The sequence below is a fragment of the Saccopteryx leptura genome, chromosome 6 (genome assembly GCF_036850995.1).
Source record: "Saccopteryx leptura isolate mSacLep1 chromosome 6, mSacLep1_pri_phased_curated, whole genome shotgun sequence".
NCBI classification, from domain to species: domain Eukaryota; kingdom Metazoa; phylum Chordata; class Mammalia; order Chiroptera; family Emballonuridae; genus Saccopteryx; species Saccopteryx leptura.
In genome coordinates, this window is record NC_089508.1 from 71,732,448 (window position 1) to 71,757,616 (window position 25,169).

At 36.3% G+C, this 25,169-nt stretch overlaps 2 protein-coding genes across 7 annotated transcripts in view; one reads left to right on the forward strand and one right to left on the reverse strand.

The window, feature by feature from the left end:
- Positions 1 to 259: 259 nt before the first annotated feature.
- CTXN2 (cortexin 2) lies at positions 260 to 21,306 on the reverse strand. 5 transcript variants are annotated; one of them, XM_066388166.1, is made up of 4 exons: positions 7,551 to 7,640; positions 7,222 to 7,335; positions 5,494 to 5,528; positions 260 to 694 (listed from the first exon to the last, which is right to left on the reverse strand). In XM_066388166.1, the coding sequence occupies exon 4, from the start codon at positions 635 to 637 to the stop codon at positions 392 to 394; it is 246 nt and encodes an 81-aa protein (XP_066244263.1). In that variant the 5' UTR covers positions 638 to 694; positions 5,494 to 5,528; positions 7,222 to 7,335; positions 7,551 to 7,640; the 3' UTR covers positions 260 to 391. The 5 variants fall into 5 exon arrangements, with proteins under 5 accessions (XP_066244263.1, XP_066244264.1, XP_066244265.1 ...); XM_066388163.1 differs by lacking the exon at positions 7,551 to 7,640 and adding an exon at positions 21,200 to 21,306 and having other exon boundaries at positions 641 to 694; XM_066388165.1 differs by lacking the exons at positions 260 to 694; positions 7,551 to 7,640 and adding exons at positions 5,243 to 5,408; positions 21,200 to 21,306.
- Positions 21,209 to 25,169, forward strand: part of MYEF2 (myelin expression factor 2) — a 30,452-nt gene continuing 26,491 nt past the window's right edge. For both annotated transcript variants that reach the window (XM_066388169.1, XM_066388170.1), the window contains exon 1: positions 21,209 to 21,523. In XM_066388169.1, the coding sequence (XP_066244266.1) occupies positions 21,363 to 21,523 (161 nt within the window). In that variant the 5' untranslated portion in view covers positions 21,209 to 21,362. The remainder of the gene's footprint in view (positions 21,524 to 25,169) is intronic.

Here is a 25,169-nt window from a genome sequence, read left to right on the forward strand (position 1 = left end):
CACAGCAATGCCCCAGATGGGCAGAGCATCGCCCCTGGTGGCCGTGCTGGGTGGATCCCGGTCGGACACATGCGGGAGTCTATCTGACTACCTCCTCATTTCCAACTTCAGAAAAATACAAAAAAAAAAAAAAAAAAGAATAAAGATATATACGGCTGAAGTGATCCTTCTACTATATTTATTAGAAACCTCAATATTGGGGGAAAGAGGAAAGTGAGGAAATTTAACAACAGTTTATCATTTATGCAACATAGTGGATGAATTAATATATACATTTATTGAATTCAGTGAATGAAATGAGCCTCTCTCCAGCACACTCAAGGTAATTACAACTGTATCCATCACTTGTCCCAATAACATAACACTAATAATAATCATAAAGCTGGAACTGTCACGCAAGTGCATATTCAAATGTCCCTTTATCAAACTCTTCAACTTCATCTTCCCACGTAGAGGAAGGCATGCTACTATACGGATCTAACAGGATTTTGAAGCATCTGATAATAAGAAGTCCCAAGAAAATACACAAAATCCCAACAAAAGCAAAGCCAGTTTTTTGCTCCAAAGTCAATGAGAAAGCTGATACTTCGTTGACACTCATCTTAGCTGAAGAGTTGCTGCAGTAGATACTACTCATTATTCACTGTCACATCATTGTGGCTCTTCAGAATTCCAGCTGGAGTCACCTCTTGGCCTAGATATAAAATTGGAATCAGATTAGTTTCATCCATGTGTGGTATTGAGCAGGTAATTGCCTTATAAAATCTGGAATTTTTCAAACCCTCTTGAGTTAACTCACAAAAGATGTTTGAAAACATCAGTAGATATAAATCAGGACCAAATTAGTATGGGAGATGTGACTGTTATTTTAGTAGTTACAGATTTTTTTTTGTGGACACATAAAACTGTTCCTATATATGCTAAATATGAAATTAAGTATGAAGGTAAATATTCAAATAATTAAATCTAAAAGCTTTTAATTAAAAGTATTGCCAAGTCACTGCTTCTTTGACCTAAATTGTCATCTAATTTTCATGTGTGGATACTACCATAAATAATGACAGGGTGTTAGCTGGTCCAGTTCCCTCAAGTTCACGTTTCAAGGTCTACCTCTAGTGCCATTTAGTCTGATAAAATTCTTATCTTTTTAATATCTTCTCACTTTTTTGCTCCTTAGCTTTTAGACTTCTGTCCATGTATTTTCTGCTACTACTCCATGCACTGAATCTCAATTTGTTAAAGAGAAATTGTATTTAAAAATTTTTTTGTTTATAAGTGTAGTACCTAACATAGCAACTTGCAAGTAACAGGTAGCAGTAGCTGTGGATGGACCATTAGCCATCTTTCCACCAACTCCATTAGCTGTCAGAACACCCTAAATAAACATACAGTCCAAATCAGGGGTCCCCAAACTTTTTACACAGGGGGCCAGTTCACTGTCTCTCAGACCGTTGGAGGGCCGCCACATACAGTGCTCCTCTCACTGACCACCAATGAAAGAGGTGCCCCTTCCAGAAGTGTGGCAGGGGCCGGATAAATGGCCTTAGGGAGCCGTAGTTTGGGGATGCCTGGTCCAAATTAAACAGTATGTTTTCTATGGAAATGTAGCTTCAAGATAAGTCCTCTCTCAACCAGATTCCCACCCCTAAGCTCCTACTAGACAGAAATTCTAAAACTACAGAAAAACTGTTGGGAAAGTGTATGTTGAAATAAAATTTAAAAATTTTCCCATTTGATGTTTTAATGTTAATTAAATTAATTATTATTAAGATCTGTTGATTAAATCAGCAGTTACTAATCCACAAACACTTTTCTTGAGAGGACTGTCACCAAATAGCTTATCATCCAATATCTGAGATTGATAGATTGCTAATGTTTTCATTTTGGAATTTTGTTTTTCATTGTTGTTTCTTCTTATAATTTTTAAGAACTATGTATATTAAAATGGTCCTTCTGTTTTGAGGAGTGGGAGGTAAGGAGTGAAGAAAGCAAGCAATTAATAAGAACAAGCCTTGCAAATTTCAAAAATTATTTGCCAACTAATACACCCATTAATATCACACATTTTATTTTATAATGGCTTGGATTATATAATACATTCTGGAGTGTGATGATTACTTCACTTTTTCTTTGCTTAATAAAAGAAAAAAAATATTGTCTCAGTCCCTCTGTTGAATTTATTTCTATTCAATAATTTTTATGTTCTAATAAGTATGCTATAGTGAATATAGTTTTTAAAAAATTTAGAATCACTTAAGTGGCTCAGAATGTTTTTTCTGAATATTGAGTTATTGTACAATTTATCCCATAGAAGGTATAGGAGACTGGACTGAATATCTAATGACCTTGGGACTTACTAGAACATTTTTTTCCTGTTGAAATCTCTAATTTAATTGCTTTTGTCAATTGAAGGTCTTTTGTTGAGATCCATATATGATTTGTTTAATGGGTGGAGAAACTAAAAAGTAGGATGTTTCTACTTTGAGATGATGGACCAAACATCATTTGTCACGTAACTTACTGATTTAGCCAAATAACTTGTTTGAATTATTTTTTCATTAGAGCCACGATCTTACTAATCCATCTCATTAGAATATTTTAGGGGACATATGAATAAGAGAAAGCAATAAACCTGGCTCACTGGTGAACACTGTGTGGTGCCCAGCAGACTCCCTTAAATGAATGACTTGCCCAGCAGCTGGAGAGCTGCCAGCATGGACATAGTCAACTGTTAGTCCCTTTTACAGATGGCTTCAATAGCTGAAAGCTTCCTCTTCAAGGTCAGGACATTTCTTAGAGAAGACTATTTTCAATGACTGATTATGTAGGAAGAAAAATATTGCTATCTTGACTCTAAGGAGCACAACTCTGAAGGATCATTCCAGCTCTAGAATTGCACAGAGATAAACCAAGACTGTCATTGGTTCTACGCTACAGTTCAACTTCTTTCCACTCCTGCTTAATTCCCCACTCTTCCACAGGGGTTGAGTCCAAGGGCTCTACTTAGTAAACATCCTGCACAGTAAACTTTGTCTCAGAATCTGATTTCTGAGGACCCTAACCTGCAATAATTTGTATCACAAAAGTTAAAACATCTGGGCAGTTTCAATAATCTGTAAATTTTTCAGCTAGTTCATTTTGCCATTGTGTAGGAATAGCCTAGATTGAGTACTTATGTGTTTTTTAAAAATCATAATGTACACAGACACAGGGTTACAGCTGATCATTAGAAGGCTTAAGTCCTGTTAAGTTAGCTCTTAGCCAGTGATTAATCCTATACTCTGTTTTTATGAAAACTCACCAACTGACTAAACAAACAAAAAAGTATGTTTTCTAGTTATAGCAATACAACAGAACTAATTGGTCACTATTGTCTTAAAACAAGGTATCTTCCTAAACATGGGTAGCTACAAAATGGAGGATAGTGAGCAATTTGGCCCAAGCAAAGGAGAGTATGGAAGCAAACTATTGGAAAGACAGGTTGAAGCTCTAAAATGTGAAATATCTTGACTGTTAGTCTAAGTTTGAAATTCATTTGCCTGCAGGCCAAGTGTTTTGATGACAAGACTTAAGTACTCATAGATTTCAGCAAGGAAGCACTGTGGGAAAAAATGGCCCAGGTGAAAAGCAATAAGGGCCTGGACTAGGAAGTATATGGGTGGAAGAGGGTATGAGTTTGAAAGATATTTATAAACATATGAGGGACAGGATTCGGCAACTGATATAGTGGGACATGAAGAAAGAGGCATCAGAGGTTACACCACTCTACTAAACTGCACAAGTGTAAAGACAGTCTTTTCATTCACCAAAATAAATAAAACATGAGTAAAGTGTAAATTTAGAAAGTAAATGAAAGATTTTGTTTTGAACTTTGTGAATTAGTGGCACATAGTAAATACTTTAATAGGCAGTTTAAAATAAATTAATCCAGATCACTTTGTTCAGCCTAAAATTGCGAGTGGGAAGAATATCTTAAGGGCATTGTTTTCAAATAAAGTTTGTATAAAAGAAAGCATCCTTCCCCTCCCCCCCAAAAAAGAAGTAAAAAAGCATCACAGATGGAGAGAGTCCAATACATAGTAACATCAAAACTTTGCAGATCAAAATTTAAGAGATAGAAAGAACTGCTGAGTTTTGCCTAAGAAAGGAAAGATCAAGATAAAGGAATACGATAGCTGCGTTCTAATATTTGAAATGTGGTCCTGTAAGAAGCCAGACTTACTTGCTCTGGATTGATCATGAAAGCAATTTTGTTGTACTTCCACTGAGGTTCTATTTGCAGGTACTAGAAAGGATTGAAAATAGAAAAAAAAACTAGGAATGAGCATCAATGAGTGGTTCTCTTACAAGGAGAATATAGGATCTGCTGAGAAGTTGTCTATAGAGTAAGCAGAGACATGAGTAAATCTGTAGTAGGAAGTTCACCCGGAACAAAGGAGGCTAGAGCGTCTAAAAGGTGTGCATGAACAGTGCCAAATTCTTCAGTGGTAATGGGAACTAGGCACTGAAAAACTCAGCGTTGCCATTCAGAATTTTTTCATCATTTAAAAATTTCAGTTGACTGTCCAGGAGGGACACTAAATTGAAGAGGGTTTAGAAGTGATGGGTAAAGAGAAAATGGAGTCAAGCTATAAAGGAAAGTTGATAGAAAAGAAGTTTTATTTGCACAAAAGTTAAAAGTTAGTAAGTTGAGATCATTAGACTAAGTACTTTCAATAATGAGGACATGACCATACATTCAGTTTTTCAAGGTAGAAACAAATAAATTCACTTGGAGTTCAAAAAAGCTATAAAATTTCTATTTTCAATAAAAATTTGAGGTAAGAAAAAACAGATGCTTGGTTAATATCATAAAAGGAAAAACTTAGATTTTTATATTAATCTTAAAATTCTACTTCTACTAAAAATGAAAACAAAATATACAGGTCAAGGAGAATAAAGGGTAGTATTTCCAGTTGAAGAAAGTCTGGCCATTGATGTAGGCTGGGTCTGTACAAGTAAATAAGTAAGAAGTTAAGCAATTGTTTAGGGATGTCTTCAGAAAGAAAAAAAAAAAGCTCTTGGTAATTTAGGCCATATACATAGCAGTTGAAATACCAGTATTTTCAGGCTTAAATTTTTCAAGTATTTGCCCGAACTTTCAGTTTTTATTGTTCTGTGAAATAAACAACTTGACTCATTTCAACACCAAGTCTAAAGTATTTGAAGATATACTGCTAAATGTGCTTGGCTTTGAATCTTTTTATTGGTATAGAGGATAATATAATATAAAAGCAATGTTGATAACAAGATACTGTTAGGATAAATAGAAGTCTTCAGTTACAACACTGATGTCTTCGTAATTAATAAGTATCCAAAAATTACTCAACAACTGTGGATAAATGATATATTTTCAATTTCTCTAATCCCTGAAAGAGACAGAAAAGCAATAATAAATAAATAAATAAAGCAAGCAGCAGGTTCTTCCTGCACAACAGACATTTTAATGCCTACCTCAGAGGGAAACCATCATCTTAATATCTTGTTTACTGGGAAATAGTAAATGAAAGAAAAAGGAGAAAAATTAACATCACAAAGTTATAAAACCATTAATAAATAAACATTTATGAGAACAAATAGTTAAATAAAATTTCTGAAAAAGATTAGAATGCAAAATTGTGCAGTGAGAGTTATTTTAAACATACTGCATAACAAAAAAATGGGTACAAAAATCAACATTGCACAGTTTAAATACCAAGGTCCATATGTATTATGATTAAAGCACTCAAGTACACTTTTGTAGTACTATTGCAATGATAAAATATTGCCTCAAGCTATATTCACTAGAATAAATATTTAGGTACTTTCAGAAATGAACAATTTAGTTGAAAACACATCATTTCCTTCATGGCAATTATCAAAAACTGGGATCTCTAAGTCCTGACAAGTCATAGGATTGGGCCAAAGATATACCTGTAGATACCAAAAGACCCAAATCTCACTGAATTGCTTTGTAGTTGGTAACCAATAAATAAAATATTTCTATGTTAAGTCTTACAGATCATACCATTTTGAGTAGTCAAGCAAATGTGTGATGTTTGTTTCTTCTATGAAATAAGTTTGCTGATTAGAGGAATAAAAATTCATTTTTTCAAAATATATACTGGTTTAATTTGTATGCAGCAATGTGCAATTGAAGAACCAATATTGAAAAGTATGTGTCCATTAAAAATAAAAAAATTCCTGTATTTTATTTTAATCAACAGGTTTTTTTTCCCATTTATTTATGTATTAATAATATTCCAAACAGTAAATCTGAAATAACAACTATTATAGTAAAATATGATGTTCTGGGTGAAAAGTATTTTAATATTTGTCATTGGATATATAATCATCTCTAATGCTAATAATATGAACATTTATAATTTCATTAAATAAGACATATAAGAAAATCCAAGCCTAAAAAATAATGAATCCTCCCATATGCACACATACACACTACCTACTATATATCAAGGTTATTAAATCCCATTAAAAGTAAAGAAGGAAAAGAAATATGATTGAGGCTGTATCTGCACAGAGCTAGTTAAACATTTAGAATGGAGTATGTTGGAATCAAAGGAAAACCTTAAATTACAAACCCAGATATCTTCATCATGATGAAGTGCATAAATTTCAGGCCTTCCCAGGGATCCAAAACCTTGGGATCTGCCAGAATCCACCCTCCTCCAAACCTTTCATATTTCAACCTTAAGAGAATTTTCTTCTTAAAACAATCTTTGGATGACTCCTCAAGGACTCCGATTTTCATTCCTTCAAAGCACTAAAAACCTTGTCTGGAAATTCTCAAAATGTCTCACAAAAAAACCCTAGACTATCATTTCTATTCTGCCTTGTTTTTCTCCAGTTCTCTTTGGACATATTAAACTGAAGAAGCACGTAACCTACAAAACATGGGAGAAGCATCAGCAAACTGATTACACACAAACACATGCTCTTTTGTTTTGTTTTGCTTTTTCTTTTTGGCAGTAGCATCAGCAGCAGAAATATTAGTGCTCTTTCTCCTTTACAATTTAAACTCACCAGACCTGCAGGCTCCTTCCCCCCATCTCCTTTCCCTCTTCCTAGCTTCAGAAATACAAGAGAATGAGGACATGCTTCTCATCTGGACCTGCATGGGAAACCTTTAGTTAATGCGGAGGGTAGGGGGAGAAAGTTACTTCTTAGGCAAGGTTTTCTCACCTTCCATGCTTGTTGCCATGGAGATGAAATCCAGCGAGTAGACTTAATTGTTGGCAGGTTTGTCTGTGATCGCTGATCGGTTCAGTAATAATGTAAAAGGCGTGTCCTGGGAACCTGCGTGGAGACACAGGACCGTGGTTAGCGCTTTCCTGGCCTACGTGTGTAAATGTCTGTATCTGTCGGTGAGAGGTAGAGGACGTGGGCGCCCGCGAAGTACGTGTGCGCGCGCGAGTGTATTTGCAGGAAAATGTGCATGGATTTCTTCGATGTAGCAGTGTGTAAACATTTGCGCGCGCGTGCATGTGTTTGTGAGGGCTCTAAATTCTTACGTTTTTCTTCTCCAATACGGGAAAGACGCGAGTGAAAGATTTAATTAGGGACTGCATGCGGCGTTTGGAGTTATTTTCCGGTCTTCCACCGTTTCTCCTCTACGTAAGCCTAACCAGATCCCTTCCCTTTTTCGTGTAAGTGCTAGGCGCTGTCCGTAGTGCTGAAACATTGCGTAGTAAGACCCAGCTTCCACACAGGAGCTGGAAGACACCAAGCAAGGGACACTCGGATAAAGCCCGTATGTACTTGTAAGGCACGTTTTCTAAATAGTGTTAAGTATATATAACCATGCCTAAATCGCGCTGAAAGCAAAACAAAGCAATAAAAACAAATCACCTTTCCCTTAGTTGTCTTGTCTCCAAATTCCGTTATAAGGTTCCAATTCTATTCACGTTTGGATACTATATCCAGAACCTACAAGTTGCAAACACCTGTAGATTTTCTAAAAATTCAACTATTGACCTTATAAATTATTAAATTGTCAGCGATTGGGATAATGTAAATACAGGATTGGGTCATAGTTCATGTAAAAATAAAATAAAATAGTGTAAAGGTGTGTTATAATTTAATAATAAAGTGAAGACAAACTTTGTGGTGATTTAGAATATTTCCCAATTTAGAAAATGTTATGGTCTTACAAAAAAAATGGGCAATGTATAACTGGGAGCTCAAATAAGACTTTATTGAAACAAAAAGTTATTCTTTTTCATTTAAAGTTAGTGAACACCCTATACTATAAGTGAATTAACTGGCCACCAAGAAAAAAATAGAAGTATCTTCTTCCAGTAACATGATCATAGCCATGATTTTATTGACTTTTTAAAAAGCTCACTAACATCCATATAAATATGTATGTATTTGGTACCAGGTGCTATATTAGTGCCTCTTGAAATTTATGTGCATATGAATCCCCTGGTGATCTTGCTAAAATGTACATTCTCATTCAGTAAATGTGAGGTTGGGTCTCAGATTCTGCATTTCTAACAATATCCCAGGTGAGGTCAGAGGTTGCTGGTCTCAGAACCATTCTTCAAGAAACAAGGTGCTAGCAATAATTGTATTCTAGCAATGCAGTCACTTATAGAGTATGGGAAAGGAGGTCATTTTCTTCCATCTATTATTCTATGTATGTTTCTAGACTGTTGCAAGATTATTCTATTCATGTAAGTGCAGGGGTTAACCATTTTGTTTGTATGCTATTAATAAAACTTTATGAATTTAATTATTTGATTTTGATTTTGACATTATCTGGACAAACACTATAGTTTACTCCATTCTGTATTTCCATACAATTATCTCTCATCACCCATTCTCTTTTCAAGTCCAGATCAGGGAAGCAGGACTAAGTTACATGATTCTACTGTTGATGTATGGGCCCTACTCCAAGAACTTAATATGATTGGAGACCTTGACTTGAAATTTTATGACTTTAAGTATGGCTACATAGTAAATGCTCAAGACATTGATTAAAAAAATCTGGATGCTACAAATATAATTCTAACCCAGTTTAGAAAGTAGAATATGTACATTGGTTCAGAGATCATTTGAGTGAATGCTGATCTGTCATGTCATTAACATAATATAGATATAGTTAGATTTTGAAGGTTTCTCTGGATGGTTTTTGTTTAAAAAAATCCATACCTACTTCAATTGATAAAGTGTTTTTAGTTAATGATTTTGAATTGATGCCAAAGAAAAATTTGACTATAAATTAGGTTCCTTGGTGTTAGTTGGTGCATGACCCCAACCTTTTTCAAGCTGTATGAAAATGAGTGATGCTCTGAAGAGTCTGCCAAGTGGCTGATTCAAGAAAACATAATGTATTTAGGTTCTGGGTTACAAACATAGTTCAGATTTGGTGTCTACCCTTGATGAGATACATTGCACAACAACTTGGCAATTTCTACAGAGTTCTGCAGAAGCACAGAGGTTAACAATTTATATTTTATTCTCTATTGCCAAAAAATTAATGAAGAATACTGTATAATAAAACCCAGAATACCTGTATTTTAGATTCTTACCAACGTTTGCTGCCCAAATTTTATTTTTAAAAACATTGTTGAAAGAAATGAAATATTTGAATATTCATCTAAAGAACATGTGGTTAAGGCAGTGGTGCAGTGGATAGAGCATTGGACTGGGACACAATTGACCCAGGTTTGAAATTCCAAGGTTGCTGACTTGAGCGTGGGATTATAGACATAACCCCATGGTCGCTGGCTTGAGGCCAAGGTCATTGGCTAGAGCAAGGGGTCACTGGCTCAGCTGTAGCCCCTCAGTCAAGGCACATACGAGAAAGCAATCAATGAACTACTAAGGTGCCACAACAAAGAATTGATGCTTCTCATCTCTCTCCCTTCCTGTCTGTCTGTCCCTCTCTCTGACTCTCTCTCTGTCTCTGTCACACACACACAAAATATATGTGGTTAACCTACACTTCTGGATAGTCTATGATTTACACTGCTCACAAAAATTAGGGGATCAGGGAACATGCAGATACTCTAGTACTTTCAGCCTTTTGTATAGCACATCTTCACCAATGAAATAAAAGTTGGTTTTGCACCTCATTTGCAAAATCAAACAACTTTCTTTGACTTGTCATTTACTTTTCTGATGTTCTTGTTTAATAAAAAAAAATCAAATGCTTCTTTTTTATCACTTCATATTCATTTTGAAATATCCCCTAATTTTTGTGAGCAGTATATTTTCAGAGTAATCCAAATTATTAGAAAGATAACTATGTGGTTGGCATTGTTTAGACCTCTTCCAACCAGAATTGTCTTTACTATTATTTGACATTATACTTTCAGATAACACAAATACTATATATAAAACAAACCTCAGCTTACACACCTGGTCTATGCCAATTATAGGATTTTTGCTAAAGATTTCCCCAATATAGCACTTTCTATTCTTTTGTGACATCCCTCCAAAAATATCTTTCAATATTAATTTCATGAAATGAACTCTCTCAGCCCTTCTCCTTACTGAAACCATCCCAAGGTAAGTGGTGTGTTCTCTTCTTATATACAATGCATTATAGCATGTAATTGATTGCATTTGCCTTTCTTTCAGTTATCAGGTATGTCAGAGTCAAATTAACGGCTAGAAATCAGTAACTATATTAAGAATTTAAGGCCTTTTTAGATGCATTTTTTTCTCTGTTGCCTTGACAGATATGATTTTTTTCCCCTCAGGTACTGGTACATTATTTTCTTTAAGTTTTCTGTTTTAATATACATCCACATGTAAATGTCTTCATAAAACTAGAAATGGAGTTAGTAAATAAAAAAGAAGTAAATAAACACATTTATATCTCTACCTTTTGGCCAAAATTTTTGACTACTAGTGTGTATATATGGTTGTCTTAGAAATTTATTTTTAAGGGGATACTAAAATATGGAAAAAATGATCATCTGGTTAGGCATGAAGGTAAAAATCTAATTTATTAGGACTAAATAATAAATGTTAAGCTATCAAAAGAAAATTTTAATTTATATACCTATAGATTAGTTTTATTTCTAAACACTTTGTTTCTTTATTTCTCCTTCTATACACTATAGACATTGTCCCTTATTTCACCTGGACATTTTGTGATGTCAGAGAGTACAAATGTTAAGTATCTACCTTGTTAGAAGGCATGATAACTATAAAAATTTAAAGAACATGACAGTTCTGATGTAATGACTATACTCTAGAATGAAAATGTCACAAAAGAACTGAAATCAAGAATTTCTTCTAACAAGTCAGCTCAGAGTTATTTTCGAAGGAAAGTTTTGGTTGCTATGAATCCTTGCCATTTTGGCTCCAGTTGACTTCTTGCTCTCACTTTTAACAGTGGGATTATCTCTTGAATTTATTACATCAACTTGTTACCCTCAGCTTTTCATGAAAAGCTTCTGGCTGAAATTTGATTATTCTTTCTGAGCTGAAATGTTTTAACGTTGCTGTGCCTTTTATTTAAAATATTATTTACTCAAGCATTAGATATTAAAACTTTCAAACAAAGAAATTTAAAAATAATTAAAGACAAATATAAGTTACTTTTGTTATAAACATTTTAAAAATTAATCCAATGTTTATTTGGCTTTAGACAGTATTAGATAATTAGCTATATCCAAAAATAAACTGTTTATTTTTAAAAAATGCATTCCTACCTACTTTAAGTGTCATTTGAAGCTACCCATACTTTTTTTCTACAAAGTGGTAAGGGGGATAAATGGTGATGGATAAAGACTTGTCTGGGGTGGGTGAACACACAATAGAGCAGGGGTCTCAAACTCGCGGCCCGCGGGCCGCATGCGGCCCACTGAACAATTTTGTGCGGCCCGCAATCTAATCCACGAAGTTCAAAATATTTTGGATAAAATTAAGTAAGCCTAGGGGCCTACTTTTATTTTTCATTTCTCTAGCATCCTAGCTAGATATTAGCTTAGTTAACAGCAGTTGTGATGCGAACTACAGTTTCTGGTCATTTTGTGACACTGAGTAAACTGCATGTACAATTGTGCTTGTTGTACTGATTTTTTTTTTTTGTTTTCAACTGCAGTGAGAAAAGTGTTGCGTAACAGTTGCCTTTTGTAGACCTAGTGCGGCCCGCCGAATGGCTGTGATCTTGCTCTGCGGCCCACATGCTGAGGTGAGTTTGAGACCCCTGCAATAGAGTATACAGAGATGTGTTGTAGGATCGGGCACCTGAAACTGGTATAATATGTTAACCAGTGTCACCCCAATAAATTCAATTAAAAAATGATTTTGAAATTCAAATAAGTAATACATGCCTTCTACCTAAAAAATACAGATAGAGATAATTTTACTTACAACTCCTGGCATTCAAGGGTTCTTGGAAGTCTGTTTCTATAATCCTGAAGTAATACAAGGAGCAATTTTAAAATCTGTTATTAACTAATGATTCATGGACTCGTTCTCAGTTTTGCAACTAAGTATTGACTGACTGAAAGACCTTTTTCTTTTCTTTTTTTTTTATAATCCTATTAATTTTCTCTCTGTCCCCCCCCTTGAATTTCCTTGGAAATCAGATGGAGTCATTTTACCATCTATCTGATTGCTAGAAAGTAGCCAATGATGAATATGCTGAAATTGGATTAGAGGGTACAGTAATAGGATGACTCCATTTGATTAGAAAATGGCTATTTGGGATTTCTGTCAACAGTGAAGAAATTATCTAAGTAGACTCATAAAGGAATTGAGCATGATGACACTTTAGTGTAAATAATGATCTACTGCTATTTGATGAGTCCCACCGAAAATGAAATGTTATGTTTTCCTGCTAAACATTTCTGCAAAGAAAAATGCACTAAAAACTTCAATTCAGAATGATCTATAAAGTTTTATTTAATTGGTTTTAATTTTACTGCATATAAGCCTTAAACTGATTCATTTGAAGTGTACTTCAAACCCTCTCTTATATTTACTGTTGAATCTAATGAGTATGGTAGGGTACCTTGGGCATAATCTCCATGAATGTGTGAGCCATAATGACAGTATAATATATTTAACTGGCTTAAGTTATTTTGCTGGGTGAAAGAAACAGGGAAACAAAAGCAGTTTATTCTGTTACGCTGTATGTTTCTGTAATATGAATCAGTCATTGGCAAGTAGGGATGTCAATAAAATGCGGAGATCAATTGGATTATATCTACATGATTTTCCTCAGTACATTAGTGTTTTGATTACCAAGTAAAAGCAGCTTAACTCTTAACTAACACAGCTGAAGGCAGTAAGCTGTGGAGGAAAGCCGTCTTATGCATTATGCCCACTCACCACTCCTTCCTCTTGGCTCCATTTTGCCAAGTGCTCTGGCTTGAAATGCATATTGAATAGTTAGTTCTTCCTGACCTTTGTGCATCTGCCCTTCTTTTCATAATTCAAACTTTTTTTATACTTTTGCATCATCCTTAACGAAATATTTTGTGAAGTTCTATATATTGTAATGTATGTTTTTAACTTTCATTTTTAACTGTGCTAGTATTTTTATTAGAGTTATAAATGTTTTTGTAGTGTCCTGGTTGTGAAGTTGCAGGGATTTTACATTGAATTTTTCTTCAACATCATTCCCCACCCCCCTAAATCTTGCCAGTTGTTTTTTTTTTAATTGAATGGACTTTATTTTTAAAGCCATTTTAGGATTACAGAAACATCAGCAGAAACTACAAAAAAATTCCCATACACCTCTTTTCTCTTACAGTTTCATCTGCTATTAACATCTTGCATTAGTATGATGCATGTGTTACTATTGATGAACTAATAATGAAAATTTATTATTAAATAAAGTCCATAGTTTAGAGTTCACACTTTATGTTGTTTTGTTTTATGGGTTTTAACAAATGCATAATGTCATATATCCACCATTATATATCATAACAGAATAGTTTCACTTCCCTAAATATCTCCCGTACTCAACTTATTCATTGTTCCCCTCCCCACGATTCCCCTGGTGAAGCTCTGGAGACCATTGATCTTTTCATAGTAGCTGAAATTTTGTCTGTTCCAGAGTATATGTAGAGAGTCATGTACACTGTTACCTTTTTAGACTGGCCTTTTTCACTTAGCAGTACGCAACTAAGGTTTCTCCTTGATTTTTCATGGCTTGATAGCTCACTTCGTTTTATTGCTTAGTATACCACAGTTTGTTTAGCCACTAACTTTCTAATTTTTAGAAATTATGATGAACTATGCTCTAAACATTCATGTGCAAGTTTTAACTCATTTAGGTAAGTAAGAAAGAAAATGGTTTCTGGATTAAATGGTAAAAGTATGTAAAAGCTTTGTTAAGAAATTGTAATACTGTGTTTCAAAGTGGCTGTACCATTATGCATTCCTACCACCAGTAGGTGAGAGTTTTTGTTCCTTCACATCACTCATCAGCATTTGGTGTTGTCAATGTTATGGATTTTAGACATTCTAATAGCTAGGTAGTGGTATCTCTAATGGCATAATATATTGAACATCTTATGCTTATTTATACATCTGTATATCTTCTTTGATGAATTCTGTTCAGATCTTTTCCCACTTTTTAATTGGTTGATTGGTTTTCTTCACCATTGAGTTTTAAGAGTTCTTTGTATGTTCTGGATATATATCTTTATCAGACATGTCATCTGGTGAAGATTTTATCTCAGTCGAAGCTTGTCTTTATTTTCTTAGGTTGCTAGTTATTTTTAGTGCATAATTTTCTAGAACATGAGGTGAATTTTTTCAGAAATGTGTGAAGTTGCCTATTTGATAACAGATTTCTAAAACCAAGCTAGCCAAACAAAACTCACACTCCTCTTATTTTAAGTAAAACTAAACTAAATAAGTTTTAGTAAGATACAAAGTCACTTTAGACAACTATAGAAGATAATTGAAAAGACCTACAAAGGAGCCTATCTTCCAATGCTAACTAACTAAAAGTCAGTATAAAATAAGTTGAACTTAGTGGCTATTTTATAAAAAAAAAATATATTTAAAATATGAAGATTTTAAGGGGACAGTATAAACTTATTTATTCTGAGGACTGATTAATTTTAATAGTTTTTACATAGTATTTTATATATAGTACATAGTTGTTCTTATATGACTGTTTCAGAATTTTAGATGATGCACAAAGCAATAAACAATGGGGGAAGAATAAGGTCTGATTTTCCAGAAAAGCTTTTGGCCCTAGTTTCCAGAAATATCAGAAGGTCAGGTGCAGAATCATAGGTGGAAGTAAATGCAAACCTACATTTCCTCAATGACTTTGGGACTGTCAGAACATTTACTTATACAGTATAACCATCCAGTCTCCTTAGTAATCTCAAGAATATCTAGTGGAACTCAAAATTGAGATTGGTTTGTGGATTCAAGAGAATAACATAGGTTATAAGTGATTTTACATACTTAATCTTATTTAGAAGTGCAAGCATTCCTAAATCTAGCATACACAATGAATAAATGAATGAATGAATGAATGAATGAATGAACAAATGAACAAATATAGTAATTCTTTCTTTTGTATTAGGGTACCTGAGAACATATGCCATATGGCTTAGAAACTGTACCAAATATTACTTATTGATACTCAGCATCATCCTTAGTCTTCAAAGCTCTTGCTTGTATAATGTATTTCTCAGAATCTGTTACCAGCAGCATTCCAACTTGAACTCTACCAATGAGAGGCACTGGTACAAAATTTTGGAGGAGGAAAAGAAAGAGAAACTATTCATCTCTGTAGTAGTAACCTTGTAGGTATCAACAAATGGCTGATGAGATGAGACATTATGCTAATAGCTTTTGGGTATAAAAAGGGGTTATTTTGGGCAACAGGGGTTATTGGTGATGGTTCTCCATGAGTCCTGCCCTTCGTAGTTTTTCAAACTCTAGCAATCACTACTAGACCTTGTTCCCCCAGCCCTACTAATTTTGGTACATTTCTAAGTCTATGCACATTAAATCCTACTTAATATAGCTATACTGTTTTACTTAATTCAAAGCTTTATTTCTTTTCTGGGCTGATTGCTAAATAAAGTAAAACATGAAAACAATAGAAATACACCTAATCAAGTTTGTTTAAATACATATTTAGGTGGGTGTATATATGCACACATATACATATATATTTTGACATGTTTAAACAGTTTGTGAATTGAGATGTAATGACATGAAATCATTTTAGCCTACTATTCTACAATACACCAGGAAGAATGTATCATATTTGCATACTACTAAATAATCATTGCTTCTAACAAATTAAGTTCATAAGCAACCACCAGGAACAGTGTGCTCCTTGTTAGAAAGGGCTGCAAAAGGGTAAAAATGTTGGATTCTGTTTGGTTTCATGAAAGTGAGACAGCAGAAATCCAATGGCAATGCCCAAAGGCAATGGTGGTTATTTTTCTCACAAAATAAGAAGTTTTGATTTAGGCAATCCAGGGCTTATCCAATGGTTCTATGAGGTCAATGATGGTTCAGTACTATCTGTAATTTTCGGCATCCACTGGGGGTCATATTTTACTTTTAAGGGGATAAGGGGAAACTATTTTACTTTTTGGGTTAGAATAATTAAAAGTACTACCATATAATATCCATGTACAGAGAAAGCCCAATACATGGAATTATTTATTTATTTATTTATTTATTTATTTATTTATGACAGAGAAAGACAGAGAGAGGGATGGATAGGGACAGACAGACAGAAAGGGAGAGATGAGAAGCATCAATTCTTCATTGCAGCACCTTAGTTGTTCATTGATTACTTTTCCATATGTGCCTTGACGGGGAAGGCTATGGCAGACAGAGTGAACCCTGCTCAAGCCAGCAACCTTGGGCTTATGCTGGTGAGCCTTGCTCAAACCAGATGAGCCAGTGCTCAAGCCAGTGACCACGGGGTTTTGAACCTGGGTTCTCCAGATCCCAGTGGAGATCTGTCCACTGAGCCACCGCCTGGTCAGGCATGGAATGATTAAAGAAAGGGAGGTAGGGCAGAGCTCTTGAAAATTTGCTCTGCTGATCCTCCTTTTAATGGAGTTACTGGGGTGAAATTAAAGAAAAATTTAAATTAAATGATTTAAATTAAGAAATTAGAACATGAATAAAAATTGAGATAAATATCTGGGAATTAAATGAATGTTTAGTCTTGAAAGAAAAAAAGGTCTCAATATTTTTACAAAGATCATAAGTAAATCTGTTATTGGGTCATAACTCCAGCATTGTAAAGTTAAAAAAAATCCAACAATTGTCTAAAGAATTTAAGCAATAAATTAAATTGGCACCCTTGGCAATATCTGGATTATTTGAATAATTGAGGTAAATGTAGAATTTCACCTGGATCATTCAGGTAATTGCCTTAATTCTAAACTTCACTCGAATGGTAGAGTCCTATCTTCAGGATTTATTTTTAGAATGCTAAATGTTAAAAAAAACACAACAGATTTCTGAATTGAGCAGAGCAATGGGAATGGGAAAGGACAGAAATAGTAAATAATTGTCAGAATATAACTATACTTTTCTTTTTAGTGACAATACCAACATCCACATTTTCAACATGAATGAACTTCTATGATGCGAAAGATAACTGCATATGGATTTCAAATATAACCGGTAGTATTTTTGAAAGTTATAAATTCCTTTTTAAGTTTTAATTCTCTAAAGTTTGGAAACTCAATAGCTCCAAATTCAGACATTTAATTTTATGAAGCCGAGCAAATTGACTTCAAGTCATATCATTTCTGTTTGACTTTGTCATTTAATTCTTTAAAAATTTTAAAAACTCAATTACAGTTGACATAAAATATTTTATTAACATTCAGTGTACAATATAGTGATTAGACATTAATATAACTTAGGAAGTAAGCACTTAGATAAGTCTATGACCCATCTGACAACATAATAATTACAATATTATTGACTATTGATATATTCCCTATGCTCTACTTTATATCTCCATGACTACTTTTATAACTGGCAATTTGTACTTTTAAATCCCTTCACTTTTTTCACCCAGTCCCTCTACCCCCCTCCCATCTGGCAATCATCAATTTGGTCTCTGTATCTTTAAGTTTGTTTTTGTTTTGTTTGCTTGTTTATTTTGTCCACTACTGAAATCATATTGTATTTGTCTTTCTTTGTCTAACATATCACTTAACATAATATCTTCTGGGTCCACCCATGTTGTTGGAAATGACAAATAATGTGGTTATAATGTACCACAAAAGCAAAGATAAAAGGATGATCACATTGTCGTTGTCACTAGAGACTCTTCTTTGGAAGTAGAACTCTGGTCAGTGAGCCCAAATGAAGTTATTTGCCAACCTTTCCTACAGCTGGGTATGTCATGTGATTAAATTTTGACTCATGTGTGGAAGTGTTGTGTGAGAATTCTGGATACAATCCCTCTTTCCCGGACTCCAATGTTGAAAAGATACCTAGAGCTCCAGCAGCCATCTCAGGAATAGATGACCTCAAGAATTGAAGCATTCCACTAGGTGATATAAGATTAAGATGGAAAGAACCTGAGTCTACGATGACTGTGGAGCTACCATATCAGTTCTGGGATACCTCTCTCTGCACTACTTTTTCTCAAGAGAATAATAACTTCCATCTTGTTTTCAGACACTATTATTTAAGGATTAAATTTCCAGATATGTATTATATAATGGCCTCTCTCTCTCTTCTCTCCCTCTCTCCCACAGATGCACACACACACGTAATAAACACACATTTCAAGTTGTAAGAAAAAGCTAAGTGGTTATGTGAAGTTGTACTTCGCATATATTCTGTGCAATTACAAAGAATGACATTCATAATGAGAACTCTAAGAAGATAAAAGCTAAAGCGTTCCTCAATTATTTTACATATGTATATACGGGCTTAAAATTAGTAGAGGAAGAAAAAGGAAAATAAAGAAATGGAGTGTAACAACAGGATGTTAATTATTTTTTGTTTTGAAGATTTAGCTAAGTTAAGTACAATACTAATAGCAAAAGAGGAAGGAAAGATTAATCTATGGAGCAGTCAGATGGGGTGGTAAGAATTAATCATTTTCTCTTCAGAAGTTGCTCTTCATTTTTAAAGATCCAGCTCTTCTCTGAAGCTCTAATGGATCCCCGTGTAGGAACTAACCTCTGTCCTTTATGCATGTACAGAATCAAGACTAAGGCACAGTGAATAAGGCGTTTGTCTTAAGTATAAAATTTAAAAGGGGGCCAGAAAGCTCAATAATCAAGATAAATATTTTAATGGAATATTTTAATTACCACACTACAGCAGGCAGGCTTGTCTCCTTTTGTAAATAAAATTTTAATTACACTTTACTTTAATCTTTATCATAGAATTCAAACAGTGCTTTTTGTAAACATCGTCTCTCAACAGGCCCATATTCATTTTTGTATTCCTCATACACCTATTATTGTGTTTTCAGCATAAAAGCCTCTTAAAAATATTAAATTGGATCTATTGAAGGATCTTACAAGAATATACTACGAATGTGGTGTTAAGTTTTCATCATTAAATACTACTATAGCAAAAGAATAACAGAGTGTGATGAATTTTTTGAAAGTACTTGGAGGTATTATCTGACTTCTTTATAACTAAAACCCTGCCCAGTCTGGATAGGGAATTGTAATACTACTTTGCATTCATATAGTACTTAGACATACATAAAGTGCTTTCTTTTAATCCTCACCTTAATCCTGAAAGGTAAATATTCCTATTCCTATTTATTACAAAGTAATTGAGAAGTGACTTGCCCAAGGAGTTACAGGCAGAAAAGTGGCAGAGCTCGGGTTCTAACCCAGGTTTTCTGTGTCAAAAGCCCATTCACTTCTTCAACAAACACTAAGTCTTAGGATTGACTGAGGAGAGACAATTTAATAGGGCAACTATAATAGTGTGTATGGTGTTTATTTTTTAAATTTATTTATTCATTTTAGAGAGAGAAAGGAGGGGGAAGAGCAGGAAGCATCAACTCCCATATGTGCCTTGACCAGACAAGCCCCGGGTTTCAAAAGGGCGACCTCAGCTTTCCAGGTCAATCAATGCTTTATCCACTGTGCCACCACAGGTCAGGCGTATTGTGTTTATGAAACAATGTCGGTAGCACCTTAAACAGTAGTATTTTACCAAGAGTACTCATTAATGATTAAAATTGTTCTGATTTTTATGTGTTTGATGACATGTTAACTTTTTTAGCATAGCATCAGATGCTTTATAATTAAGCACAGAAACCTGCGTATTGAAATGTCCAAGAATGAGAAATTTTGTAATACTTGAGTATGTTTCTAATTACACCTTTACCATTAATGTGTGTGATATTCTGCAAAGCATGTAAATCATATGTTTGCTTCTTTATGATAAACCTTTGGAAAGGTTTTTAAACTTTTCAGCTGAAAAAGGAAAGAGTTAGGAGTTGAGCTTAATGGAGTTCTTTTTCATACTTAGGGGGAAATCTATGACTATATTTTAAAACTCTATATGGTAATTAAAATTTGAGAGCCTATAACTGCTTCAAATATAATTTTCATCAGCCTGTAATAAAAACATAACCAAAACCCAAAATGTCTATTATTAGACAATCTAGTAGATTTCTTATATAAAAATTACTGGTTCTCCCCATTGCTGCCTGAAAAATTAAAAAAACTCCAGTCTTCTTTTTATAAGCCGATAGCTGAATTCTAAGGAAAGGCTTATTGTCAAGAACAACCAGAACACAGAGGAAATTCAAAGCCATTCATTTTGGTGAATTGCAACCAGTCATAACTTACTTTTTATTGCATGTCCATAGGGTGCCTAAGCATTGAAGTGGCAAGTGATTTATTTGCATTATTCAAAGGATTTCTGAGGGAAGCCTGAAGATTTACAGATGTCTTTAAAGATGCAAAAGGGTGTGTGCGTCTCTAATTTAAACTTCTCCCACCTGAAATGAATAGTCTGAATTGAATAGAGCTCTAGAGATTTCTAACACCCAGAGCCAACTTTTGGACGAAGACCCCACTGGCCGCCAAGCGACAGGCCGGCTGGAGGGCAGAGCACGACCCCCCATCAGGGAGTTCTGGACAAGTCAACCGCCTGGAGCAGGGCCGACCGCACCAATGGCAGCCCTGACCCGCCACCCCATCCTTGCCCTTCCCCCACCCCACACTCCCACCTCCCCACCCCCGGCTCGCACCATCTCCCAGTCGCCAGGCCCCGACTGGTTCTCGCGAGATCCAGGCAACTGAGCGCTCCGGGCCTTTTCAAATCGGGATCCGTTACCGCTTCCCCGGCCGCCGCCATTGTCACGCTCGGAGCCTTTTAGCGCAGGCGGCCGAGGCGGAGGCGGTGGCGGCGGGATGGCGGACGCTGGCAAGTCCGAGGTGCCCGGGGCTGCTGGCGACGACAGCCCGCAACCACAGCCCGCGGAGCCGCCGGGAGAGCCGCGGCGGGAACCCCACCCCCCGGAGCCGGAGAAGCAGCCTCCTCAGCCCAGCAGCAGCTCCAACGGCGTTAAAATGTATTGTCTTTTTCTCTGGGGACCGGGACGCGGTTGGGGGCGGGGAGTCAGCCTTGGGGGCCGGAGGCTGGGCCGGGCCCCGGGGGATAACGGCCCTCGGGCGGCGAGCGGCGGGAGGAGCAGGTGCAGCCGGGCCTCCCCCAGGCCCGACCCGCCCGCCGCGGCCCGGCGAGCCGGGGTGCGCCCGGGGCCGGTGCCCCCTCCTCCCTCTCTCTCTCTCTCTCTCTCTCTCTCTCTCTCGCCGGTGGCCGCGCCTCGCCCCCTCTTTCCGGGCTTGGGCCGCAGGACCTTTGAGTGGAGCTCGGCGGCCGCCCGGCTGTGCTGGGAAATGGTCTCCTTTAAAAGGCCAGCAGTTGGTGTTCATCACTAGGGAGTATCTAGGGGTGACATCATCGAGCATGTATCCCGGCCGCCGCCGCGGTCATTCAGAGGGAGAGCCCGCAAACCCCGGCCTCGTGCTGAGCTTCGTACATTCAGTTGTTTTGTTGTTTTCCAAAGTAAATATTCATTTCTGCACACATGTATACCAGGAGGAAGTATATATAATAATGCGCTCTGAGACCGAATCCATTGTGTTACCCTTGAACTGGAGGAGGTACTTTAAAAAGAGAAATGTGCCTTGTTGGACTTTCCCGGCCCCCAAAATGTTTGTCAACCTGCAGGCTTTTTTTTTTTTAAACAATGAGATGGTAGGTTCTTGATTTTGGTATAATGGTAAAGTAAGATTTTTTTTTTAATTGAAGGCAACCCACTACTTTTTAAGATTGCAGATGTCATTAGAACCTATAAAGAACTGAGTTGACTTGAATTTCTAATAATTTCTAGTTACTGTAAGGAAATGTTATGCTCCCCATTGTTCTTGAAGATGGGGGTGTGTGTGAAGTAAGGCATTTATTTGCATATGTCCCCATCTCTTTAGACCTGTGCTATTTGAAAACATTGTGTTCTTTCAGTTACTCCTGAGTAGAAAGCAGTGAACACATGCTCACGCTAAAATAGACCCGGGAAATGTTATTTCTTAGCTTTTGTATTACAATGTTTGAAACAATGTAGTAAATCCGGATTAGTGGGTTTAAAGGTTGATTGCAGCTAAGGTGTCTCTACCAGCTGGGTTGGTTATGACGCCCTTGCTCTCAGCTGGGTTTGAATAGGATAGGCAGTATCTCTAGGCAGAGTAGAGGGGAAGGTATAGGAGATTTCCACCTCCCTAGAGTTTGCTCCTAGATGGAATGTGGTGCCCCTGAGTAATAGAGCAAACTAAAGTGACTGAAGCGTTTTCTACCATGCCTACCAGAATGGGCTTTCAGGGATTTCGCATCATGAATGTGAATAAAACCAGTGCAATAATAAATTTAAATGTGTTCTTTAAAAAGATCTAAGCATGGGTCAGACACCCCTCTCTCCGTAACATAAAGTGCAGCCTTGAATTACAGAGAGAAGCCCTAATATACTTGGATATGATCAAGTATAGTAGTGTGAGTACAGGGAAAGCGGATATCTAAAACTCCCATCGGATCTAAAAATCTCTAATCCCTTTTAAAGTCTCATTGTGGTTTAGCTGGATAGGAGAAGAGAGAGGTGGAAAAAGAATCCATTTAACTTCCAATTGAGGAAAAGGAAAATAAAAGGTGAAGAAGTTAGGAAATGTTACTAGTAAATACAAATGCTGATCTGTTTCATATTGCTTATAGTTCATTTCTCTCCTACCTCCTTTTCCAAGAAGTTGAGTGAAGTGGCCATTAATTCTCAAGTGTTTCTTTTACTGTCTATTCCATAAAAGCATATAATGGCTCCGCATGAGTCACTCACGCTGAATAACTAGGGACATTTATTTACCTCTATCAACCTAGCAACCTTTTTTTTGACCCTGTGAACCAACAGGAGTAGTTAACAACTCAATGCATAAACTTCAGTTGATCTCATGTTTTATATATAATAAGAATTCAGAGAAATGATAAAAATGACCAACTATTGGTCATTAAAATATGTATTGCTTAGAAGGGAACACAGTGTCTGTAAGCAGTCCTGTTACAAGATTGAAATGACTTTTGTTGAGGTTAATCCATAGTCATTGAGGATGGAGCCACTATGTCTTTCATCTTTGTATCCCTAAGGCCTTATGCTTTTAAAGTTCTAATAAATATATGTTTAAGAAGTGTAAGAGTGAATTTTTATGGTCATAAAAGTCATATACAGAAGATTTAGTAGACATGTTTACATCTTTTGAGAAGAAATTAAAGGTATTTCATTAGGTGTAGTCTTTCTCTTCATGCCAAATGGTATACTAGCTCTCCTTTTCTTTTTTTCTAAGTGATAGGAGGGGAGATAAAGAGAGCCTCCTGCATGTACCCTGACTGGATCTACCTGGCAACACCTGTCTGGGGCTGATGCTCTGCTCATCTGGGGCCATGCTGGCAACCCAGCTATTTTTAGCCCCTGAGGGGAAGGCTCCAGGGAGCCATCCTCAGTGCCTGGGCTGATGCACTGGAACCAATCAAGCCATGACTGTGGGAGGGGAAGAGAGAGAGAGAGAAACAGAGAGAAAGAAGAGGGAGGGGGAGTGGTGGAAAAGCGGATGGTCACTTCTCCTGTGTTTCCTGACTAGGAATTGAACCCAGGATATCCACATGCCGGGCCAGCGCATTACCACTGAGCCAATCGGCCAGGGCTTAGCTCTCTTTCTTAAGTGAGTATGAGGACAAATAGTATTTGTTTAACTCCTCATTATTCAAGTGTGATTAAGTAACACCTTGGAGTATGTGGAGATAGAGAATTACATTAGGGTACTAGTATAAAATATCAGGCATTGGAATAGGTGAAGTGGTTGATGTAGAATAATATTTTTTATCATATTAGGAGGAGTAAAGACTGGAACTGGACTTAATTTTGGATCTAATGCTATAGCTTTATGTTTTTAAATCATATTAAAATGATATTTTCTTGTTTGATGTTTAATATTGATTTTTCAGAAATTTATGCTATAATTTGGTGGATAGCATCACATAGTTGCATTGTGATTATAGTTTTATAAATTAAATAAATTTTCAGTTAGAGCCTCATTATAAAGTAGATTTATAAAAATCTGGTTTGTGTTGACTTTTTAAGTACTGCTTCTCTCCTCCACCCCATCACCCTATTATAGATAATACTAATGGTGTGATTCTATGAAGTACCCTATTCTAGTTTACAGGTTAAAACACAGAAAATGTTGAGCATGAAAATATTAGGACAAGTTATCAGTTTCCTATGTTGATCAAAACAAAATAGAATTATTATTATTATTATTATTATTATTATTATTTTTTAGTGAGAGGAGGGGAGGCAGAGACAGACTCCCACATGTGCCCTGACTGGGATCCACCTGGCAAGCCCACTAACGGGTGATGCTCTGCCCATCTGGGGTCCTTGCTCTGTTGCAATTGGAGCCATTTTTTAGTGCCTGAGGCAGAGGCTCCGAAGCCATCCTCAGGGCCCAGGGCCAACTTGCTCTAATTGCGCCATGGCTGCAGAAGGGGAGGAGAGAGAGAGAGAGAGAGAAGCGAGGTGGTGGGGGTGCGAGCGTTGGAGAAGCAGATGGTTGCTTCTCCTGTGTGCCCTGTCTAGGAATTGAACCTGGGACTTCCACATGCCGGGTGGACGCTCTACC